The sequence below is a fragment of the Myxocyprinus asiaticus genome, chromosome 47 (genome assembly GCF_019703515.2).
Source record: "Myxocyprinus asiaticus isolate MX2 ecotype Aquarium Trade chromosome 47, UBuf_Myxa_2, whole genome shotgun sequence".
NCBI classification, from domain to species: Eukaryota; Metazoa; Chordata; class Actinopteri; order Cypriniformes; family Catostomidae; genus Myxocyprinus; species Myxocyprinus asiaticus.
The window spans coordinates 6,405,140-6,426,301 of NC_059390.1; the positions used below are offsets into that span (position 1 = coordinate 6,405,140).

A 21,162-nucleotide genomic window follows, 5' to 3' on the forward strand; every position below is an offset into this window, starting at 1 on the left:
GAGCTGTCAAAATTAATGTGTTAACGCATGCACCTTTGCACTGTGTCTGGGGTCATAACACTGATGCACACACACAAACCTCTGAACTCTAGTTTTTTGTGCAAAACAAACCCAGATGGTAAAGCATCAGCATTTCCCTGGTGCCACATTCCAGACAATGGACAGTGCCAGCGCTAAAAGCAAAACATGATGTTTTCTGCAAGCGCTTTTCATGTGGAGTTCAAAGACAGAAATAGTGGATAAGCCGCTATTAATAAGATGAGGGCTTAAGGGATTTAAAGCCCATTGCAATGAAAATGCAAACTATGGGGACTAGATATTTCAATTAGTCAACCTCCTACTTAGACTTTAGGAAACGTTTAATGTTACTTGAATTGGAGCTATTTTAGTGCATTTCTTTCTTTATACTGTGGAATGCTTTGTTTGGAAAATGTTAACAAAAACATTATTTGTTACATATTGTTTCTTTTTCTTTTCTAAGAAGGAACTAATGCATTTTTACAGAAAAATAAGTATATTATTCAAATTTCTGCACTTTTAAAATCTTTGATTAATTGCAGATTAACTATAAAAAATCATGTTATTAGTTATATGAATCGACTGACAACACTATAAATCACATTTTGCATATGGAAAATGAAACCTATTTTGGGGGAGCATTCGTTTTTATGATGGTTGCGCACGTTTTGTCCCCCAAATCTGTTTTGCAATTTGGGGAGAGAGATGTGGATTTTTTTTAGTTATTGTAAAGTATTTATACATCATAGTAATACTCTTAATTCTGCCTTTTATTTGAACTATTTAAAAAAAAAGAAAAGAGCTACGGTAATGAGAAGTTAAACGTCCTGACATGTTACTGTAAAAAGAATTGGGTGGTAATTGGGTGTGCTTTAAGGTCCTGAAAATAATGTCACAGTAAAAAATCTTTAAGGCCTTATTTTCTGCACAATACAATTTCACATATTTTTTCTGCACTGTTTTGGAGTTGAAAATGACCAGGACATTTTCTTGACAGGTTTAGTGACAGTGAGAATTACCTGATTATGAAAGCTTCTTAAATTTTGCTCTCAAGTCATTTAAAAAAAAAAATATGGTAAATGCAAATCATACACACGTCTTCCAAGACACAATTTAAATCAAAACACACATATATCATATATAGCATATTACTCATCTATAAAACATTCCTGTAGCTTAACTAGTATTGTCTGCGTACCTGTGTAGGATCCAGGGGGTTTGGATATATGGCACTGCAGGGTCTCTCTCGGGGTGAGAGGCAGTTCTCTCGGGAATGTTTGTGTTTATCTGACAACTGCGGTGAACCTGTGAGGGGTGAGGAGGTGTAGACATGGTGTGCTATTACTAACACACCGACACATGTTTGCACACACATAGACAGTCACAAAAGGACATAGATCTTGGTCTAATTTCTTTGCTAACCAGGCAGCACATGAAATAAAGGCATCCTCCTTGTCTCTCCCACCTGCTAGGGAGAGAATTGTGTGGCTAGGGTGACAGACAGCAATTTTGCAAAAAGAGATAGATTCCCAGATGCATGGAGCGGCCTAGACCTGTTTGAAACACTGACTTCCATCCACAATTTGTCCTCCAGCACAGGACAGAGGGCCATGTCTCCCCTGCGGCCCCTCGTGATAGTCATCAGTAGACTAGAGTTCTGCAAGTAGCATTTTACGCTGTCTGTAATTCTCCATAAGTGTTCACTGTCTGCTGGTGGTTTATGGGGGTCTCAATGGAGGCAGGGAGGGCTGCCAAGGGAAGACTATAAGATTACATAAATGTCTCCATACATATTTCTGCTTTTATGATCTTTGTCCACAGGTAAACAGATGCTGAATGGAGAGAGATAAGAGGCCAGGGAAGAGTGGACTGCTGTATATGAGGACAATGCAATTCTATAACCCGTAGAACGGTAAATTGGCCATATTTTACACTTTCATAGCATTTTCTTTCCCCTCAAGTTCACTTATAATGTTAAGGCTCCTTGTACCAAAAACAGTTATAATTTAGTTTTACGTGCCCATTGTACACCCTCCCTCTTAACCTTACAATTAAACAGGCAGGTTTTGCTAATCCACCTTTAATACTTCCATGGTATCTGCAGGTTTAAGAGAATGAAATTTAAGACATTAAGATTTTTAACATCGTATTAAAAAGAGTTTAAGGCCATTTACGTAACAAAACAAAACAGCAAAAATAGTAATTAAACAGCAAGATCAATACAGTAAGTTGGGCTGGGCGAGGCAAAAAATAAATACAAATAAAATCCTCATATTTTTAGCCTTTTGATGACCATTAATAAATTCAGATGTCTCAAAAGGGTGATTGTTTTCCCCTCAAGACCATAATTTGGGCCAAATTGCAATCGTTGCAAATAAAACTGTTTAATGCAAAAAATAAAATTAAAACATTTGTTCAAATAGTCCCACTAACAGTTTTACAGTAAAAGAGTACATGGGAGAATAATTTTTAATTTCATCTATTTATAAGTAGCAATATACATTTTCATAATATACATTCTTAATTTTTTTTATTAATCTTTTGCATGAATTTACATTAACTGTCCGAACGAACCAATACATTAAGATGAATCTGACTTTCCAACGCTACATTCAGAGAGAAAGAAATAGACAGAAAGAATTTTCTGAAGAATTTAAGATATTTTAGACATCACACAGCCTTAAATTTGTGTGAATTTAAGACTATTTAATAACTTTCAAAGATCTGTGGAAACCCTCACTTCTAAATGTAAATGATGTCACATCTGTTATGACTGGCTAACTTCTGAGCATGTGACATTTAACAATTCTGGTTACGATTCAGATTCCCCTTAAAGATTTGAGTTCTTTAACAAGTCTATTAATGATTCATACTTTTGAGGAAGCCCAATAACCAAAAATCTTGTTGACCAATGCATTAAAAGAACTGGCTTATAAGAGTCATTTTTTAATGAATCAGACTACACTGGTATACACACACTATATATTTTTATTGATCTTTAGAAAGATGTTCTTGTCTTATTATTTATTTTCTTTGCATTATTTCACAGTATTTTAGCAGGGTGTTCCATTCAATAATAATAAAAAAAAAAAAGAAAAAAAGGAACTAGTTTTGATTCCCAACCCTGACGCTAATTATGTTATCATGATTGTGACGTTACACCCAAGGCCATTTAAGAACAAGCCGTTTTTCAGCGCAGTTTCCGTAAACGGTCTGGGTGGACTTGGGGAGTTTTGCGTTCCACACAGTACATCACACTGTTATATTTCAAAATAACAAGAAAAATCTTTTTTCCATGATATGACCCCCTGTAATAGCTGCTCTGAGCTCTGATCTCAGATAGGGGACGGATTCTTCTCACCTCTGGCACTGGTTGGAGCCGAGCTGGTCACGTTCGGAGAGGCAGAGTGATTGGAACTGAGACTTGAGGTAGATGGACTTGGCTGAAAAGAAAATGAAAACCCAAAAAAAATTTAAAAAATAAAAATAAAATGTGTGAAACATTGTTAACGTTATTGTTCTCTGTGCTTTGGCAATGGTGGTTTATAAGGGTTATTCGATAATCATTTGGTCAGGGATAAAAGGAAAGTTAAATAGTGTAGTCTATCCAGTCTGTAATTTATACATACAAATCCCATTCTTACAGTGAGAAAAAAGGCACAGAGACACTAAGATTAAGTGGAGATGAGAAAAAGAGACAGATGAAAACAGAGAAGAGGGGAAATTAAGAGAAATAGAAGCAGAGAAGAAGAAAAGAAAGAAAGAGGGAGATTAGGAAAAGATGAGAGAGAGAGGGAGAATAGAGATATGTTAAATCACGTTTACTAGCAGTAAATGTGGCAGGCTGAATTGATGCTCAGTGTGTGTGTGTGTGTGTGTGCGTGCGTGTTCTGAGTGGACCAGCGGGCTCACCTGAATGTTGAAGACTTCGTCGGAGCTCTCTGATTGGCCAGTGATGTTGCTCACTTCATTGGAGGCCTGTGATGACAGCGATGACGAAGAGTAGCGGTTGACTGCTGGATAGCTTAGGGGACTGAAAACACACGCACACACACATAAATACACATACATTACAAACACATACACTTAGAATACTTAGGTTATCATTTAAGAAAGGGAACCTTATAAGACACAGAATCTAAACTTTCTTCCCAGGTAGTAAGGGGCCTTCACACCGAATGCCTTTTGCAAATTTGTCTGCACTGTTTTTTTAATTGCTTCAATTGACCTAACTAAGCCACACAAATAGCGCTTCTACTTGAAATAGATTCCAACAGAGACTTTTTGCATGACACCAAGATAACAGTAAACGAGCAGTAAACGAGCTGTGCAGAGACTGCCCACTCATATAATGCATTGTGAACGACACAATCGAAATGCTCACCCTACACACTCAAATGACTTTTATATGTTTATCTATCGGAATATTTTGCAATAAACTTAAAATATATTGATTCTATATTTATAATCAACAACCTTAAATCAACAGTTATATATTTTTCTACCATTTTTTTATTTGATTGCATCATTCGCAATGCTTCATGGGATTGTAGTTCCATAATTAAAGACATTAAGTACAAAGTTTAGAACGTTTTTGTTTGATTTTCAATTTTAAATTTTTTATTATTTTTTTTGCTTAAAAAAAAAAAAAAGTTTGCAATGTTGTTATTCACCTCGGAGCTGGTTGGTTTGATAACAGCTTAGAATGCTTTCATGAAGGATTTTATGAAATCCCTATGTAAAAAATGAATGGTAAAAAAAAAACCAAGACACTGTTGCTCTCTTTTATATGTAACGATTTTCTATCCAGTTCCAAATTAACCATTTTCTTTTACAATCAACATTTCTCTGAACTCCACCAACCATCTTGGAATAACATTTTCAATGAGCCTGTCGCAATGCCTTCAGAAACAGCCTTGCAACAGGCGTGAGTGGAAGATGCCTCAAAATGTTGCCTAAGTAGGCAACGCACAAAGTTTTGGAACAGAGCTAGTGTTTGTTGCAAACATAGCTTTGAATTAGGAAAATGCTTAGACCTTTGGTGAAAAATAGTTTGGTGACCTATTAAACAGTTGCACTTATGTATTCTGAGCTATTGGATACTTTTGTCTTTGTTGTGATTGTTCTTGTTTACCTCCACCTGATTGGCTGAGGCCTGAAAGAGTCTCTCACCTGTGTCGCGCCACCACACGCGCACCTCCCTCTGGACTCATGATGTTGGGCGCTGAGTTCCTGCCAGTATGAAGGCTTCCATTGGTGAAGTGGATCGGGCTGGCCCGCACATATGCCGGAAACTCCTTCAGAGCACGAAAAAGATGAGCGCACAAAGAGTGGCTTAGGAAGACATTGTTTAGTTCTAAGTGACCCTAGCAGTCTGGATATTTACCTGTATGCCAAGGCTTGATTTCATTAGGTGAAACTGATCCACCAGTTTCTTATGCAGGGGCCTCATGTCCTGAGGTACGAATTTCTCATGCACAGCCAAACCAAACTCCAATATGTGAGCCTAAAGGAGCAACGTTAAACAATATTCACAGCTTGATTTTCAGAATGAACAACAAGCATTTAACTTGCTTAATGTGAAGTGGAAAAGCATTTTCAGTAGGCAGGCCTTCATTTCATCTATGGTGATTTGATTGGACCGCAAAAAGTAGGCTATGGTTTTATTGGCTAATTTTATTTTTCACTGCCCACATGGCATTGGTAACATCAGCAGAACAGAAAAGGTGTTTCAGAGGCAGAGAAAGTAATACTTTTTGACCAGAGATATCAAAAACAAACTGTTCTGACAAATTGTGTACAACAAGCCCAGGAACCTTTATAAAGAAAGTAAGCAGGGTTGATTTTGATTTCATGTTGTTTTTAAAGCAGCTTGCTTCATAATTTAATGATCAGTAAAATATTTTCTCCCTTCAGTCTTTAAAAGTTCACTTTCATGCTTGTAACTGGCTTATATCCTTGGTTAATGTCTAGACAACAGCATCACATGTTCGGCTCTGGAGAGTTCCTGGTTACTAAGCAGCATGGGTATGAAGGGAGGAAGTGAGAACTACAGAATTCAAGCTTCTTTAAATCATTACGATTCAATTCCAAACGTTAGTAGAGAAACAGACGTAAATTATATAGCATCATGAAACATTTTAGAAATAAAGGAATGTTTATCCAAAAATTAAAATGTCGTCATCTTTTACTCACCCTCATGATGCATTTGATTTTTTTCTTATTTGCAACAAAATTAGATGTTAGGCAGAAATTTTATGCAAAAAAAAAAAAAAAATATGCAATGAAATTGAATGGTGACTGAGGCTAATAACCTGGTAAACATCTCGTGTGTTCCACAGAAGAAAGTCATATTGGTTTGAAACAACATACAGTAATGGTAGGGCTGGGCAATATGGCCAAAAATATTAGCACAATATCTTTTTTTCATATCATTCAATATCAGTAATGTTGCTGTGCTCAGTCAATGGCTGTATTGACATGATACCATATTAGCTGGATAGCTAGCTGCAAGCTAGTGGCTTCCTAGCCTCATAACTGGTTTCCATGACAGCAGGGCTATGTAGCCGCTAGCCAGCTAATACTTACTAAACAGCTGATTTCATTACCGTGATTCAGATAGTTAGTTGTGTGTATAAAATGGCGGTACTACTGTTTTTTAGCGACATAAAATTGATTCAATCATCTAAATGTAGAACACAGGCTAAATACCAAAAATTACTCAAAAGTTTATCATCGATAGAGGATTGTTTTTTTGACAATAAATATCAATATCATTTTATCACCAGCCCTACATGAGGATGAGTATATTATGACAGTATTTTTATTTTTTGGTTGAATTATCCCTTTAAACTTGGGAAAGATTTCATTTGGTTTCTTGAGACAGACCTGTTCAAACATGAGCTCTCTGAGACGGCCGATCTTGTCACCGTCTTCCGGGTGATTCATGATGTAGTCCTTCGCGAAGAATGCCTGCCAGAAATGCAAGAGAAACACAATGTTAAACTCTTTAAATACAATGTATTGTGTATCACCATTCTCCGCACATTTCAAAGCATTGAGCAACTTACAATTACCTTGAAGTTTGTAGCAGACACCGTCAGGCAACATTTCACAGATGAATCAAAATAAAACTAACATCTTGATTAAAGAGATAGTTCACCCAAACATGTCTCACCAATAAACTAACTAGTTTCTTCCTTGCGTGGAACATAAAAGCAGAAATGTTGAAGAATGTACCTGCTAATCTTTTCCATTTAATGAAAATAAATAGGGACTCAGGTTGGGTTCAATGAACTATGACTTAAATTTTAGTCTGTTCCTCAAACAAAGCCACCGTGTGGCTTCAGGAGACTTGGAATATAGCCCACAAGTCACTTTTATGATGCTTTTTTATGGAAGTGAGAAGCTAGTACATTCTTCAACATTTCCTCTTTTTGTGTTCCACAGAAGAGAGAAAGTTATACGGGTAGTACAACATGAGACAGAATTTTTGGCTGAGCTATCCCTTTAAATCCTTGTTTATCTATTAAACGTGAATGCAGCACTTCAACCAAACACATACTTCTCATTTATATGATGCATAAGGTGCAAAAATGGAAATGTGCATCTTTTCTGATCTTCTTAGGAAAAAGTGGAGAAAGAGAGAGAACAGACTGTTTCTGCCTCCGATCTCATTCAAGGACGATAGGTTGGTATCTCCAAAGAGACAGTGGGAGAGCCGGAACTCTCAGACTTCAAAGATTATCCCATGCAGATTTATTCACTGGCCCATATCTGACATTTGGCCTTAACACCCGCCAAATGCTGCAGGCAGATGCCGAATTTAATTGCAGCTGCTTGTTATGCCTACAGAACATGAAGTTCCAACGCAATGCATTTGAAAACAATTGCAGGCGTACCTGCTGACTCGGTCACAATGAACACATCTGCTATTTGTTAACGCTATTTGAGAAACATTTTTGTGATCGCTTAAGGAACGCAATAAAAACACCACTGCCTTACTAACACTAATTTCTCTCTGAACTTCGTGAGAAGACGTGGTCATCAGGGAAGTTAAAAAATCGTTAGGGTGAGCCAATTAAAATGAAGAGGCTTGCAAATGAGTGATATATATGAGAAATTTTCTTTAGGGCTGAAAGCAAATTATATATTAACAGCAACAGCTGAAACATTCAATACACAACTAATTGGCAATGCTGTCATGTTCACAAGTCCAAATACATTAACCGTAGATCATCCTAGACTCGCGCCTGAGGAATTTCAATGGTGGGCCGTATATGAACGAATTACAAGAGGAGAATTTTTAAGGAAGAATTCACTCCAAAATGCAAATTCTGTCATTATTTATTCACCCTTATGAACGTCATACAGGGTTTGGAACAAAATGAGGGTGAGCACATGTCAGAATTTTCATTTGAGAGTGAACTATCTCTTTAAGAAACACAAATGGACATTCTGGAACACACGAAAACACAGATGTTGTATTGGTCTCCTGTTGATACCTTCTTCCCGAGAATATCAAGGTAAATACTGCAGTGACACTAAACCTAGGTTGCTATGCAACAAGAGTTCATACAATCTGGAAAGGACTGCTGTATTCAGATACTACTGAGATGTATTTAGATATTATAGATTTTCCCAGAGCTTAAAAGTGGGGATGTACCTTCCTTTAATGCTGTTTCTTTGGTTTATCTGCAGACAAGGGAATGAGTACATACAGTATGTTATGGTCAGCTATTCCCTTACAGAATCTGTGTTCTTAAAAAAAACAACAAAAAAAAAAACACTGAGGCATTGAGGGGGTGGAAAAACCTTCACAACGATATCGAGTGTGCATATGAACCATATCATGCAACAAAACATGAGGTGAACTGGTTTCAATGAGGACAGAGGAGATGTATTTAGTATATCGACACATCTCTGTATTGGCTTTATACTATGTCAAGGCTAGGGTATACTTAGTTTTACACGTGCCATTACATATCTCACTTGGTCGAGCACTCTAGCCTTTTGAAGTATATTCTTTTGACGGCGAGCGAATATGGACCTTCTGATGCGCACTACGACTGCTTTCTGACACTCTCAAAGGCAGGCGCATGTGCAGAAGACACACACAGACGACACATATATGACTGTCCATGTGTCTAAAATTGGGTTGCTTAAAATTAAGCAAAAATTCTTTACATTGAAAAAAAATGTATGGATTAACCTCCTGATAGCGAGCGAGACCTCCGTTGACGGCGGCGTCGATGACTCCATTAAGACACATAGTCAGAGGGTTGATGTTCTGCATCTGTCGTGTTTGGCACTGCGTGATCAAGGTCCGTAACTGCAGGTTCTTGTTTTCGATCACCTCGATGGCGTTCTCCAACGGACTCACTTCCACCTAGGGTACAAACAGTGTTGTTTACCAATAAACCAAAAAACACTGGCGCTAAAACGTCCCTCGTTGAGGAACGTAATTCATAGACGGGAGATGGGAGTTTGGCCAGAAATGTACTCTATGCAAGAACATGAGTGCAAGCGTTTAAAGCTACATAAGTTCAATTTCATCTGCTGTTGCTTTCTGAAATGTTTCAGAATGCAACTAGTAACATAACGCAAGTATGCATTGCATTCACAGCACGGCCACAAGGGGCGCTACAGCGGGTATTTCTACTTTCATGGAAAAGTTTGAAGAGAATATCGCTGACCAAGTTTTTTGGAATTTGTTAGATTATTGATATTTTAACGGCTAGCTAAAAACATACACCCAATTTAGGCTCAGGCTTTTGAAGGTAACTCTATCGCCCCCTTCAGTACCAAGGTTTATTTAAAAAGCAATAGTAAACGAATTACAATAGTAATAGAGTCGGTCTTCCTACACTCTTAAAGAGATAGTTCACCCAAAAATGAAAATTCTCTCATTCTTTACTCACCCTCATGATATCCCAGGTGTGTATGACTTTCTTTCTTCAGCAGAACAGATTTGAAGAAAAATATCTTAGCTCAGTAGGTCCTTAAAATGCAAGTGAATGGAGATTTCTCTTTTGAAGCTCCAAAATAACAAACAGTCAGCATAAACTTCATCAATATGACGCAAGCGGTTAAATTAATGTCTTAAAAAGTGATACGATCACCTTTGGTGCAAAAAAGATAATTATTTAAATAATTTTTTTTAACACTAAATAATGCTTCCGTTCTGCAGCGGTACGCGCATGTGATGTAATCGCATTGGCATTTGAAACGCGTCACAGCCGGAAGAGCAGCGCTGTTTACAAATGAGGAGGAGGAATGCTGTACAGTAGCTTGGTTGGTTTTGGTTTAGATCTGTATTTATCTGTTTCTTTATTCACAATTGTGCATTTGTGTGCTCATCCTGGATGTCTCAACACAGTGGAGAACATGAGATTACATCTGTATCATGGCAACGTGAATATGTCATATGAGAGACCGCTTCAACTCCACCCTCTTGTGAAGCTTACCGGAAGCGTTGGTTTATAGTTAAAAGTACTTAAATATTGATATTATTTTCACACCAAAAGTGATCGTATCGCTTTACAAGACATTAATTTAACCACTTGAGTCGTACTGATGATGTTAAAGCTGACTGTCTGTTATTTTTGGTGCTTCAAAAGAGAAATCTCCATTCACTTGCATTTTAAGGACCTACTGAACTAAGATATTTTTCTTCAAATGTGTTTTGGACCTGGGATAACATGAGGGTGAATAATAATGAGAGAATTTTCCTTTTGGGTGAAATATCCCTTTAAACTACTTATACACACACACACACATATATATATGATTATTTTGCATTCAAATATAGCTAATCAACAACTTAACATGAATAATTATATATTTTTCCATAGTTTTTAATTTGCTTACGTCATTCACAACGCTTAATGGGATTGTAGTTCACTTCCTCATTAAAGACGTTAAGTATAAAGTCTTGTACCTTTGTCTTTTTGTCTACGTTTCAAATGCTTTTTTTTTGCTTTAACTTAAAGTTTGTAATGTTGCGATTTTATGAAATCCCTATAGAAAAATATAGGGTGAAAACATTTCCTGAGCAAAGACGGCTATTAAAAAAATGGGCAGGGCACTGTTGCACTCTGTTACAAACATTTACATCTGTGTTTGTGTAACTAGCAACACCAAGGTCATGGTTTCGATTCCCAGGGAAAAATCAAACCAATAACATGCATAGTTTGGAAACACAGTAGGTCACTTTGGGAACAAATTGTCCACCAAATGCATGTAAATGTAAATATATTAGTAAAAGTATAGTAAAGGTATATTTCTGGCCTTGATGTCGAAAAAAGTAAAGAAAGTTTTTTTTTTTTATTGAAGATGTCCTCTCCATACCAGCTCTCTCCTCTCCACTTCAAACCACCGTGAGATGCCGGGTAGACTTTGAACAAGCGTTAGCGTTGTCCTTTCAACCCACAGGCTCTGGAAAAAAAAACAAAAAGAAAACTCATTTAGACACATCAGAGTTCAAACTGTCAGAAGCAACCTCAACAATCCTCAAAGGTAAAAATATCTACTACATATTCCAATGAACGAGTGACATTTCCCTCCTACAGCATATATAATACATAACATAATGCATTGAATTTACAGTTTAAACACCTCTTTCTCCGGAACAGACTTCGCTTATGAAGTAAGTGTTACACATATTAAATTTCACATTCATATATTCATTTCCCATACACATGTCTAATGCGCAGACAGAGGAAGCTCGGCAAGAACTTCACACACTGATTATGATATACAAAACCACCGCAGCCCAATTTAATCTTATAATCTGGATTCTGTCTCAGACGAAGTTTACCTGTAAATGAGATTTTCAGACATTATTACTGGCCGGTAAGTGAGGACCCCCAGTGTCTCAGAAAACGTAATATCTGGCAGGCTAAACAGCTTATTTCAAATGCGGTAACCACTGAAAAAACGGGGGAAATCTGGCCCCCGCGGTGGATTGGATCCACGGCGTGGCTGTGATTGTCTGGGAAGGATATATTGCGTGATAACGGGAAAGAGAGAATGATATTTGGAACGAGCCGTTCCCTCAGCCCCTAAAATTTTAATTAGCCTCTGTGGGCTGAGTGTGTGAATAATGCAGCATATGAGAGTACACCTGAACTCTACACACACACACGAGACACCAGACACTTGGAATAAAGGAATGAATACACAAGAGAGAAGAGGAAGAGAGAAATGCTAGAGAGCGGAAAGTGCAAAACAACATGAAACTACATGAAAAGAACAATAAAAAAAAATAAAATAAAAAAAAAGACAAAGTGGTTAAAAGGGATAGTTCACCCAAAAACGATAATTCTGTTATCAATCTCCAAAATAATAAAAAAAAAAAAAAACATTGAAGTATTAAGTGGTCCATAAGATGTGTGCAGTGTATTTCAAGCCTTCTGAAGTCATATATCTTTATGTGAGAAACAGACCAAAATTCAAGTCATTATTCACTAAAAATCCATGTGAATGAGTGAGCTGAATTCGTGAATGAGTCATTCAGACCAGTTTTGTGAACTGGATCAATTGATTTACTGAAAAGATCAGACTCAAAAACACGATTTGTTCACAAATCAGACATTGCTACATCTCCATGAAGAAGGCACGAAGAGTTAAGGCAGATGTCCAGATTTACAGTGAATAATGACTCATGAGTTGGTCTTTACCTCATAAAGACATCATATGGCTTCAGAAGACTTGGAGCACACAAGTCATATTTTTGATACACTTGTTTGAAAATTTTATGGAGATTTGTTGACAGACCATGTCCCAATTCACTTGAATTATATGGAGAAAAAAAACAGCCATGACATTCTTCAGAATTGCACTTTTTTTATGTTTCAGCGAAGAAAGTCATTTGGGGTTTGGACCGGCATGAGGGTAAGTGTAAAAAAAAAAAAAAAAAAAGAAAAAAGCGTAGCACTTCATAATAAGGTTCCATTTGTTAACATTAGCTAATGCATTAGGTACCATGAACTAACAAATGAACAATTAATACACTTTAATTTTTAGTTCACAGTGCATGTACAAATGTTACCACATACAAATTTTGATTTAAAAAATGTGTTAGTATATGTTGAAATTAACATTATCCAAGATTAATAAATGCTGTAAAAGTATTGTTCATTGTTAGATCTTGTTAACTAATGTTAACAAACGGAACCTTATTTTAAAGCGTTACCCCTTTAAGAGTACACTATCTCACCTTAAACTCATTCTCCTTGTCTTTGGTGCCCTTGTGAAATGGCCGGTCATAGCGGAACCTCCAGATTTTGTTGACTTTATAGAAGCTCTTGATGTTGTCCGGGACGCCGTCTCGCTGCAGGACGTCCTGGCTGTCTGGGATTGGTGTGACAGCGTAGATCTGCAGGTCTAGAAGTGATGTCAAGGAGCATGCACGAAACACGCTATCAGCTATGTACAAACATTCATTCTCAGCCAGTTTACATTGTAACCTACATAATCAATATACCATGCATTGCCTCACTCTTCTGACTGCCATTTTCAATTTCTCTATTTTTTTTTCCTCTTTTGGAAAATCTTGGAAATAGTCAAAGGATTTTTTCTTTTGTTGTTAGATCAAATGGGAACTCAAGTGTTATTTGCTATTGTCTCCCATGTACCTCTTATGTAGAAGTTTACTCCACTATAGTTCCAAACCCGGAAATGTGAAATAGGCCCATTATGATTTTTGTCATAATCTGAATCAAATTCCTGTAGCAAAACAGTTAGAGCATGGCACTAGCAAAAGGTCATGGGTTCGATTTCTGGCATTTAATGTTTTGTCGGCTAAGTGCATAAATGTAAAATGTGCAGCCCGACACCCACTCCAAATGCAGTGAGTACAGTCGGAAATCATCCTGAGCAAATGTTTAAATACCCAACATCTTGTGCCTTACAGACGCAAGGTCTCATCAGCACATAGATATGAATGGAGCAGGGCAGCCATCCAGAAAGCGTCGTGATTAATCGCCGGCTCAGATAACAAAATGCTTTGCTCATGCAGTTTGACTGCCGCTGTCTGCTTTAATTGTGCTGAAGTGAACGTCACATATTCACAGAGCGGCTGGCCTCCAGGCACACGTCCCATCAACTGAGCAAACGCTCTCCTGCGACCCGCCGTCTCTGAGCCCGGGATGGGTTCTGAGAGGCAGAGGATCGATTTAAAGCCAGCGCACGGACGTCTATTTATAATGGGTGAGTCTGGCCTTGTGCCCGTCCTGAAAAACTCATCCTAACTTTGGCTGTGTTGTAGATTATGGTAGCTGAGTTAGCAAGGCCTACCAAAATGTATCTACATAGGCCAACGACTAAGTCTACAAGCAAATTGATTTTTTTTAAATGTAGTTGGTTGACATAGTCTCTTCTTAGAGTACTGTAAAGTTGCCTTGAAGCTAAAATAAAATAAATAGTAAAAATGACTAGTAAATAAAGAGAGAGGAGGATGTTGGAGGATACACTGGGCTTCAGCCTGGTAGATGGTCTGGTCGGGCTGGTTGGCGTGTTGCATTGCGATGGCATGTGGGAACTCATTGAGCATGCGTTGCTGGAATGCCTCCAGCCGCTCGTAGTCATGACCACGACACACAAACTCCTTATTCTGTGGAACACGCACAAGCACAGACATTCTGGTTAATACTGACACCAAGTGGATTTGAGAGTTACTGACATTGGCATGTTCACTAAAGAGCTGCAGGTTTTTAGGTTTTTATTTTAATCACTTAAGCTGTGTCAGGATGTCAGGGTGACACTTACCCGTAAAAAGAAGGGGAACTTCTTGCCGTAGAAACCCACTCTGAAGAACTCAGGTTCCAGACGCTGCTGGTCCATTATTTTATCGTAAAATGAGGCTTCCATCATCTGTGCAGTCATACAGTTAGCTATTTTACAGCCTAATATATATATATATCTCTTCAGTTAAAAGGGCCATATTGTACTCTTTTGAAACCATTTATATTTTAATTAATTAGTCCACTTAAAATTTCTTCTTTGCACCTAAAACTTCTTTTGTGTAACCATTTTATAACATCCCTCTGACCCTTACAACTTACTTCACTTCTGTATTCATATAACCTGTTATTATTGATTAATATCTTTGCAAATAAAGAGTAATAACAGTGCTGCCAAGCTGCTGATTACTGAATAGGCTGGTCATATGTTAATGTGATCATGCTTGTGTTTGTATGTTTACAGCACATTAAAGAGTAAGATCCTGTTTACATTATAGGACCCCTTTAAGAACAGACATTATAATAAAACATGTAAAGAACTGTCAACAGGCATAAACATGTATTCCTGTCTAAATAACATTATACAACAGGCAACTCACCCTCATTTTGCTGAGGTTTCTGTAATCATAGTAGGATTCATACTGGTCAGCCAGCTCTCTGCACAGAATGATGCCATTTTCCCAACACTGTGGGCATACAGTACATAGGGAATGACAGTACTTTAATGCACATGCAGTTCAATGACCACCAGTAGGAGGAACTAGAGTACCATCAAAATAATAAAGTACCTGTTAGCGACAGCAGTGTCCTGCAGTTACATGCTATATATATATAAACATATTCCCCCAACCATTATTTCACACAAATGATTGCACAACCTGAGATTTTAAGTAATTCAACTGTTTGTTTTTTTTTCAACAGTGCAGCCCAAAAAAAAAAAATTTAAAGCATTAAATAATATTTAAAAATGAATAACCGAAATCTCAAGAATATATTAAGTATTCATACCCCTACTTTAATACTTGGTTGAACCATATATATCATATGGATCAAACAGAAAAGGTTTCTGAAATCTTTTCTTAAATGCTTAGGAATCTTTTTCAAATGAAATGATAATAAGATGTTATTAAGCAAGGCATTAGCATAAATGTTACTGTTCCCTGACAATGACCAAGAAAGAGAGAGAGAGGCAGACAAAAAGAGAGAGAAAAGGCGACAGGAATTTAGACCTTTCCACGGTCAAAGTTCTGTATGATGATGAGGTGCAGGTTTTCTTTCCTCTGCCACTCGCTCTGCATGGGATAACTCAGAAACTCCCTCAGGGGTCTCTCGGACCACTCCAACAGCTCGTCATAGAGTAGAAGTGTGTATGAGGCCTCTAAAGACACACACAAACACAAACAAGATACGGATTAAACCACTAGAGTTTTATGGATTACTTTTATGCTGCCTTTATGTGCTTTTTGGAGCTTCAAAGTTCTGATCACCATTCACTTGCATTGTATGGATCTACAGAGCGGAGATATTCTTCTAAAAATCTTTGTTTGTGTTCTGTCAAAGCAGTCATACACATCTAGGATGGCATAAGGGTGACCAAATGAAGAGAAAATTTTCATTTTTGTGTGAACGATTTCTTTAAGAAAGCATCAGTCCATGCCATACAGGAATACCTGTGTAATTCTGAGCTTTCAGGTGCAGGTCATACAGCTTGTGAATGTACCGGATGTACATTTCCTCTTTATTCAGCTCTGTTTTGTAAAAGTTCTACAGAAAAGAGACAAAAATGAGAGAAAGAGTGAGTGGAGTGAGAAAATTAAGTGGAGAATGAAGTCCACAATCCAACCTTCAGCTTTGAAAAGGCTTTAGTGTTATCCTCTTGTTTCCCTCGTGAATTAAAGCAACTAATAACTTCCCCTGTTAACACAAGTCTTGAGTTAAGCACTGCTCATTCCATTCAAAAACCATCTAATCTAGAGTGTGTGAAACTAAGAACCGAAAAGAAATTCAAAACAGTGACATACCGCAGTCCCCACTACACTAGCAGGTACAAGGTGAATATTTAAATTATGATACAAAAACTTACCAGCAGACTGACTGTACAGCCAATCTTCTTTCCGTCCACTTCTCCCATTTTCATACAGTCCCTGTAAGACATCAGTCATATTACAGTCTGTGTAGGTGTGGATGTGTTAGTGTTGGCAAGTAACAAATACACATATGCATTCTGACATCTGTGAAAATTCAATGCATCAATAAAGGAACTGAATAATCTATTATAATTACTATAATGATTTACCCAATATATTATGCATTCATATCTCAGGCAAAACAATTCTTTAGACTGTGGATGTAAAACATGGTGTATTGTATTCATAAATTTCAAAATATGGTGTAAATTGCCCTTTTAGTAGCATTTGTGTACATGAATCATCCCATGTTTTATTGCACGTTCATCCATGTTTAATTTCAAACGGCATTGCATCATTTAATAAAGAATTGCGACTGAATCATTGTTTTCAAAGAAGTTTTCAATTCCAAGTAATACAAAATTGTTGTTTTATTTTTCAGTATTTAGTGTAAACTGAATAATTTCGTAAATAATTGTGACCGAATCATTATTTTCAATGACGTTTTCAATTTCAAAATTGTCGTCGTTTTATTTTTTTGTATTTAGTGTAATTTTAGTTTATTACTGTGAAGAATGTAATGTAAATTTAATAATTTAGTAAAGAACTGTAAACGAATCATTGTTTTCAATTCCAAGTTATACAAATTAGCTGTTTTATAAGTAGTATTTAGTGTAAATTGCATCATTTAGTGAAGAATTTCGAAGAATTGTAAAGAATTTGCTTACAATGACACATTTTCCATTTCCAAGTTAAACAAACATTATTTTTGTTTTGCTTTGTTTAATTTCTAAGTATTTAGCGTAAATCTGTGTGCTCAAGTTTAATGCCAAATACTGCTCCCATTTTTGACATTATGACATTAAAATATAATTGTATGTATTTAGCGTCTTTTTTTTTAATGGTAGTTTAACTAGTGTAAATTATAATCTACTTTGGTAGTTTCCAAGTAGCTTCCCCAACACTGGTGTATACGTATTCATTTCTGCTCAGCGTCACCTGTAGTCCAGCAGTCTCTCCATAAGTCGTGTAACCGTGGCGATGAGTGATATTCCGCTCTCTCGCCAGGTTTCTCTCTCAATCTTCTTCAACAGACTTGACAGAAAACACAAACACACAAGAGAACAAGTCATTCTGCTGCCCACCTCATTACCACATGCACAGTCACACCAGCAGAACAGTGATTAGTGCATCTTACCTAGGGTATGGACCAAACAGAGGAATTCTAGTCCAGGACAGCATCGACAAAGCAAATTTAGATTAATAGATTAATTTCATCTGCAGCCACTCACACTCAGTTAGTGCAGTTAGTACGGTAAGTACAGGAAAACAGAAAGGAGAGACACTTCACCTGCTGTCACATCAGAAGCCTTCTATATCATTTTAATCAGTAGAATTTCTATTGAATTATCTCTAGTTCTATAGAAACTCTATAGAATTAACATCAATAGCAATTATGCTGAGTTGAGCATAGGAAATGGAAGTCCAATGGATATTTACATGTTTCCATTGGTATAAATAATTGGGGGGGGTTGTGCTTGCTTGTCTCGATTACTGGGGGGGTTACCTGGTATCTATGGCCCTGGTTGAGGATGTGGCTTTTAAGTGGGACACCACACAAGGAAAACTATATACAGATATATACAGCCATATAAAAACATAAAAAGCACACACACACACACAAAAACACAAATAAATGCACTTCTGGCCATAAGTTCAGGTAAGCACAACCAGTAAGCACACATTTGGATGAGAACTGATCAGCAGAAACACTTACCGTCTCATTTCTCTGTGCTAATCTATCAGTCAAATTAAACATTTCAAATATGGCACTCTGATTGGTTCAGTTGCATCACTCACATGCTGTTGAAGAGCTCTCTATATGTCTCGTCTCCTTTCCCCTCTGACATAAGGCTGTCCAGCTTGTCAATAAGTTTCGCCTCCACCTAATATGAGCAATCATAATTATATCAAATGTATCAATTTACATCACAAGCACCTGAAGTCAGATAATTGCATATCCAATAAAAGCGCAGTAGGGGGCGCTGTGTGACCTGTTTGAAGTTGCCACTTCTGCGCTGTTCCCAGTCCATCATGTCATGAAATATCGGGATCATGACATTCCTCAGGTCAGGTTGGGGTACCAACGTCACTTCCAGGAACGGACCGATCATCGCTGGGATGAAATTTAACTTGTGCTCTCCTGCGTAACAAAGACAGTCAGACGAGAGAAGCTTTTAATTCTCACTTGAATAAGAATCAATGCTAACTGAAGAAAGGGTGAAATGACAAATGGACACTAAAGCTTTTGGGGATATTTGGGCATCTCTTACCTAAATTCTGCCACATGCTGAATATCTCACATCCCATCATTACACGCATATCTCCATACCTGCATGCAGACACAGTTCGGATCATTTGCATGGACAGTTCAAGAGGTTTGATCATTTGAAGTGTTTAATTTTTAAATATTAAAGGAATAGTTCACCCACAAATGAAAATTCTGTCATTATTTACTCGCCCTAATGCTGCTCAAAAGCCGTACGACTTTCTTCAGTGTAAGACAAAAGGGAAAGAAGTCTTTACACACTTTTTTGCTATATAATAAAAGTGAATAGTGACTCCAGGTTATCAAGCTCCGAAAAGGATAAAAATTTTTTTAAAAAACACCATAAAAGAAGAATAAAGTTGCCAAAATTACTTGTGCACCAAGTATGCGGCAACTATGTTGCTATGTGGACACCAATAACATAGCTTGACAGACCAGAGTCACTATTCACTTTCATTATTTGTCAAAAACCTCCTCGTGTTCCACGGAAGAAAGTCATATGGATTTGAGCAACATTAAGGTGAGTAAGTAATGACAGAACTTTCATTGTGGAGTGAACTTTTTCATTCAAAAATCTCAGTTTAAAGGAACAGTTCATCCAAAAATGAAAAATTCTCTCATTATTTACTCACCCTCATGCCATCCCAGATGTGTATGACATTCTTTCTTCAACAGAACACAAATGAAGATTTTTTGAAGAATATCTCAGCTCAAACTTTGAATCTCCAAAAAGCACATAAAAGGCAGCATAAAAGTAATCTATAAGACTCCAGTGGTTAAATCCATGTCTTCAGAAGCGATATGATAGGTGTGGATAAGAAACAGATTAACAGTTTCGTCCTTTTTCCTAAAATTCTCCTCCCTGTACAGTAGGTGGCGATATGCACAAAGAATGCAAATCACCAAAAACAAAAGAAGAATGTGAAAGTGAAAGTGGAGATTTAGAGTAAAAAAAGCATACATTTTGATACATTTCTCACTCAAACTTATCATACTGCTTCAGAAGACATGGATTTAACCACTGGAGTCTTATGGACTACTTTTATGCTGACTTTATGTGCTTTTTGGACATAAATGAATGGACCTACAGAGCTGAGATATTCTTCAAAAAATCTTCGTTTGTGTTCTGCAGAAGAAAGAAAGTCATACACATCTGGGAAGGCATGAGGGTGAGTAAATGATGAGTTCATGTTTTGGGTGAACTATCCCTTTAACGTGCAATAGCACGTTATACACCTATATGTCATTCGTAGGTGGACTTCCAGAAGTATAAATGTTTTAAAAGAAGCTCTGTATGCATCTGTATTATAAAAGAGAAAGACAATATAGTAACAACTATAGCGCAAAACATCTGTTCACCTACTGTACATATCACTGCACTGCACCCACACTATTAACCTTAGAGTTCACAAGTTAAAGTTTACAAGTCAGGTTCTATAACATCTAGCGGAACCAGGACACTTGGATTTTTATTATGTGGCCTAACCAAGCCAATTAGCTGTGAGTAGGTTCACAATATAGCAATATAGTCTAAGTATATTAATATATAAGTGATAAGAGAGTTAATTAAATTATAGGCAGGGTGTGAAATGTGCTAAATTGTGTGTAGCTCACTTTTCCAGTATTTTCTTCCTCTTAGATGCAGAGAAGGTCTCTAGCTGAAGGCAAGGCTGGTTGATGAAGATGACAGACAGGCAGAAATAAGAATCCCATACCTGCATGGAAACAGAGAGTTTAGATATTGAGCCATGGAGCAATCAAACAGATTGTCTGTTATGTTTCACTGTCCATTAGAGTGGGGACTGAGAACAAACCTTATAGTCGAACTTGTCATTAAGGAAGTCTTTCCTTAAAGCATCTGACAGGTAGAGCACAGTGGTGATGATGATACTGTCAAGTATGAGGAAAGCATGGTCACAATTTCATACTGACTGAGTTTCAACTA

General features: G+C 37.2%; 1 protein-coding gene across 2 annotated transcripts in view; it reads right to left on the bottom strand.

The window, feature by feature from the left end:
- The window catches only part of LOC127436649 (dedicator of cytokinesis protein 4-like), a 143,015-nt gene that overhangs the window by 10,829 nt on the left and 111,024 nt on the right, over nucleotides 1–21,162 (bottom strand). For both annotated transcript variants that reach the window (XM_051690925.1, XM_051690923.1), the window contains exons 28-48: nucleotides 21,032–21,107; nucleotides 20,832–20,932; nucleotides 19,222–19,280; nucleotides 18,943–19,091; nucleotides 18,749–18,834; nucleotides 17,888–17,983; nucleotides 16,846–16,906; nucleotides 16,433–16,526; nucleotides 15,992–16,140; nucleotides 15,362–15,448; nucleotides 14,788–14,892; nucleotides 14,491–14,632; nucleotides 13,238–13,404; nucleotides 11,368–11,454; nucleotides 9,230–9,406; nucleotides 6,907–6,990; nucleotides 5,405–5,524; nucleotides 5,191–5,315; nucleotides 3,931–4,051; nucleotides 3,380–3,461; nucleotides 1,217–1,323 (exon numbers count right to left, since the gene is read on the bottom strand). In XM_051690925.1, the coding sequence (XP_051546885.1) occupies nucleotides 1,217–1,323; nucleotides 3,380–3,461; nucleotides 3,931–4,051; nucleotides 5,191–5,315; nucleotides 5,405–5,524; nucleotides 6,907–6,990; nucleotides 9,230–9,406; nucleotides 11,368–11,454; nucleotides 13,238–13,404; nucleotides 14,491–14,632; nucleotides 14,788–14,892; nucleotides 15,362–15,448; nucleotides 15,992–16,140; nucleotides 16,433–16,526; nucleotides 16,846–16,906; nucleotides 17,888–17,983; nucleotides 18,749–18,834; nucleotides 18,943–19,091; nucleotides 19,222–19,280; nucleotides 20,832–20,932; nucleotides 21,032–21,107 (2,275 nt within the window). The remainder of the gene's footprint in view (nucleotides 1–1,216; nucleotides 1,324–3,379; nucleotides 3,462–3,930; nucleotides 4,052–5,190; nucleotides 5,316–5,404; nucleotides 5,525–6,906; nucleotides 6,991–9,229; nucleotides 9,407–11,367; nucleotides 11,455–13,237; nucleotides 13,405–14,490; nucleotides 14,633–14,787; nucleotides 14,893–15,361; nucleotides 15,449–15,991; nucleotides 16,141–16,432; nucleotides 16,527–16,845; nucleotides 16,907–17,887; nucleotides 17,984–18,748; nucleotides 18,835–18,942; nucleotides 19,092–19,221; nucleotides 19,281–20,831; nucleotides 20,933–21,031; nucleotides 21,108–21,162) is intronic.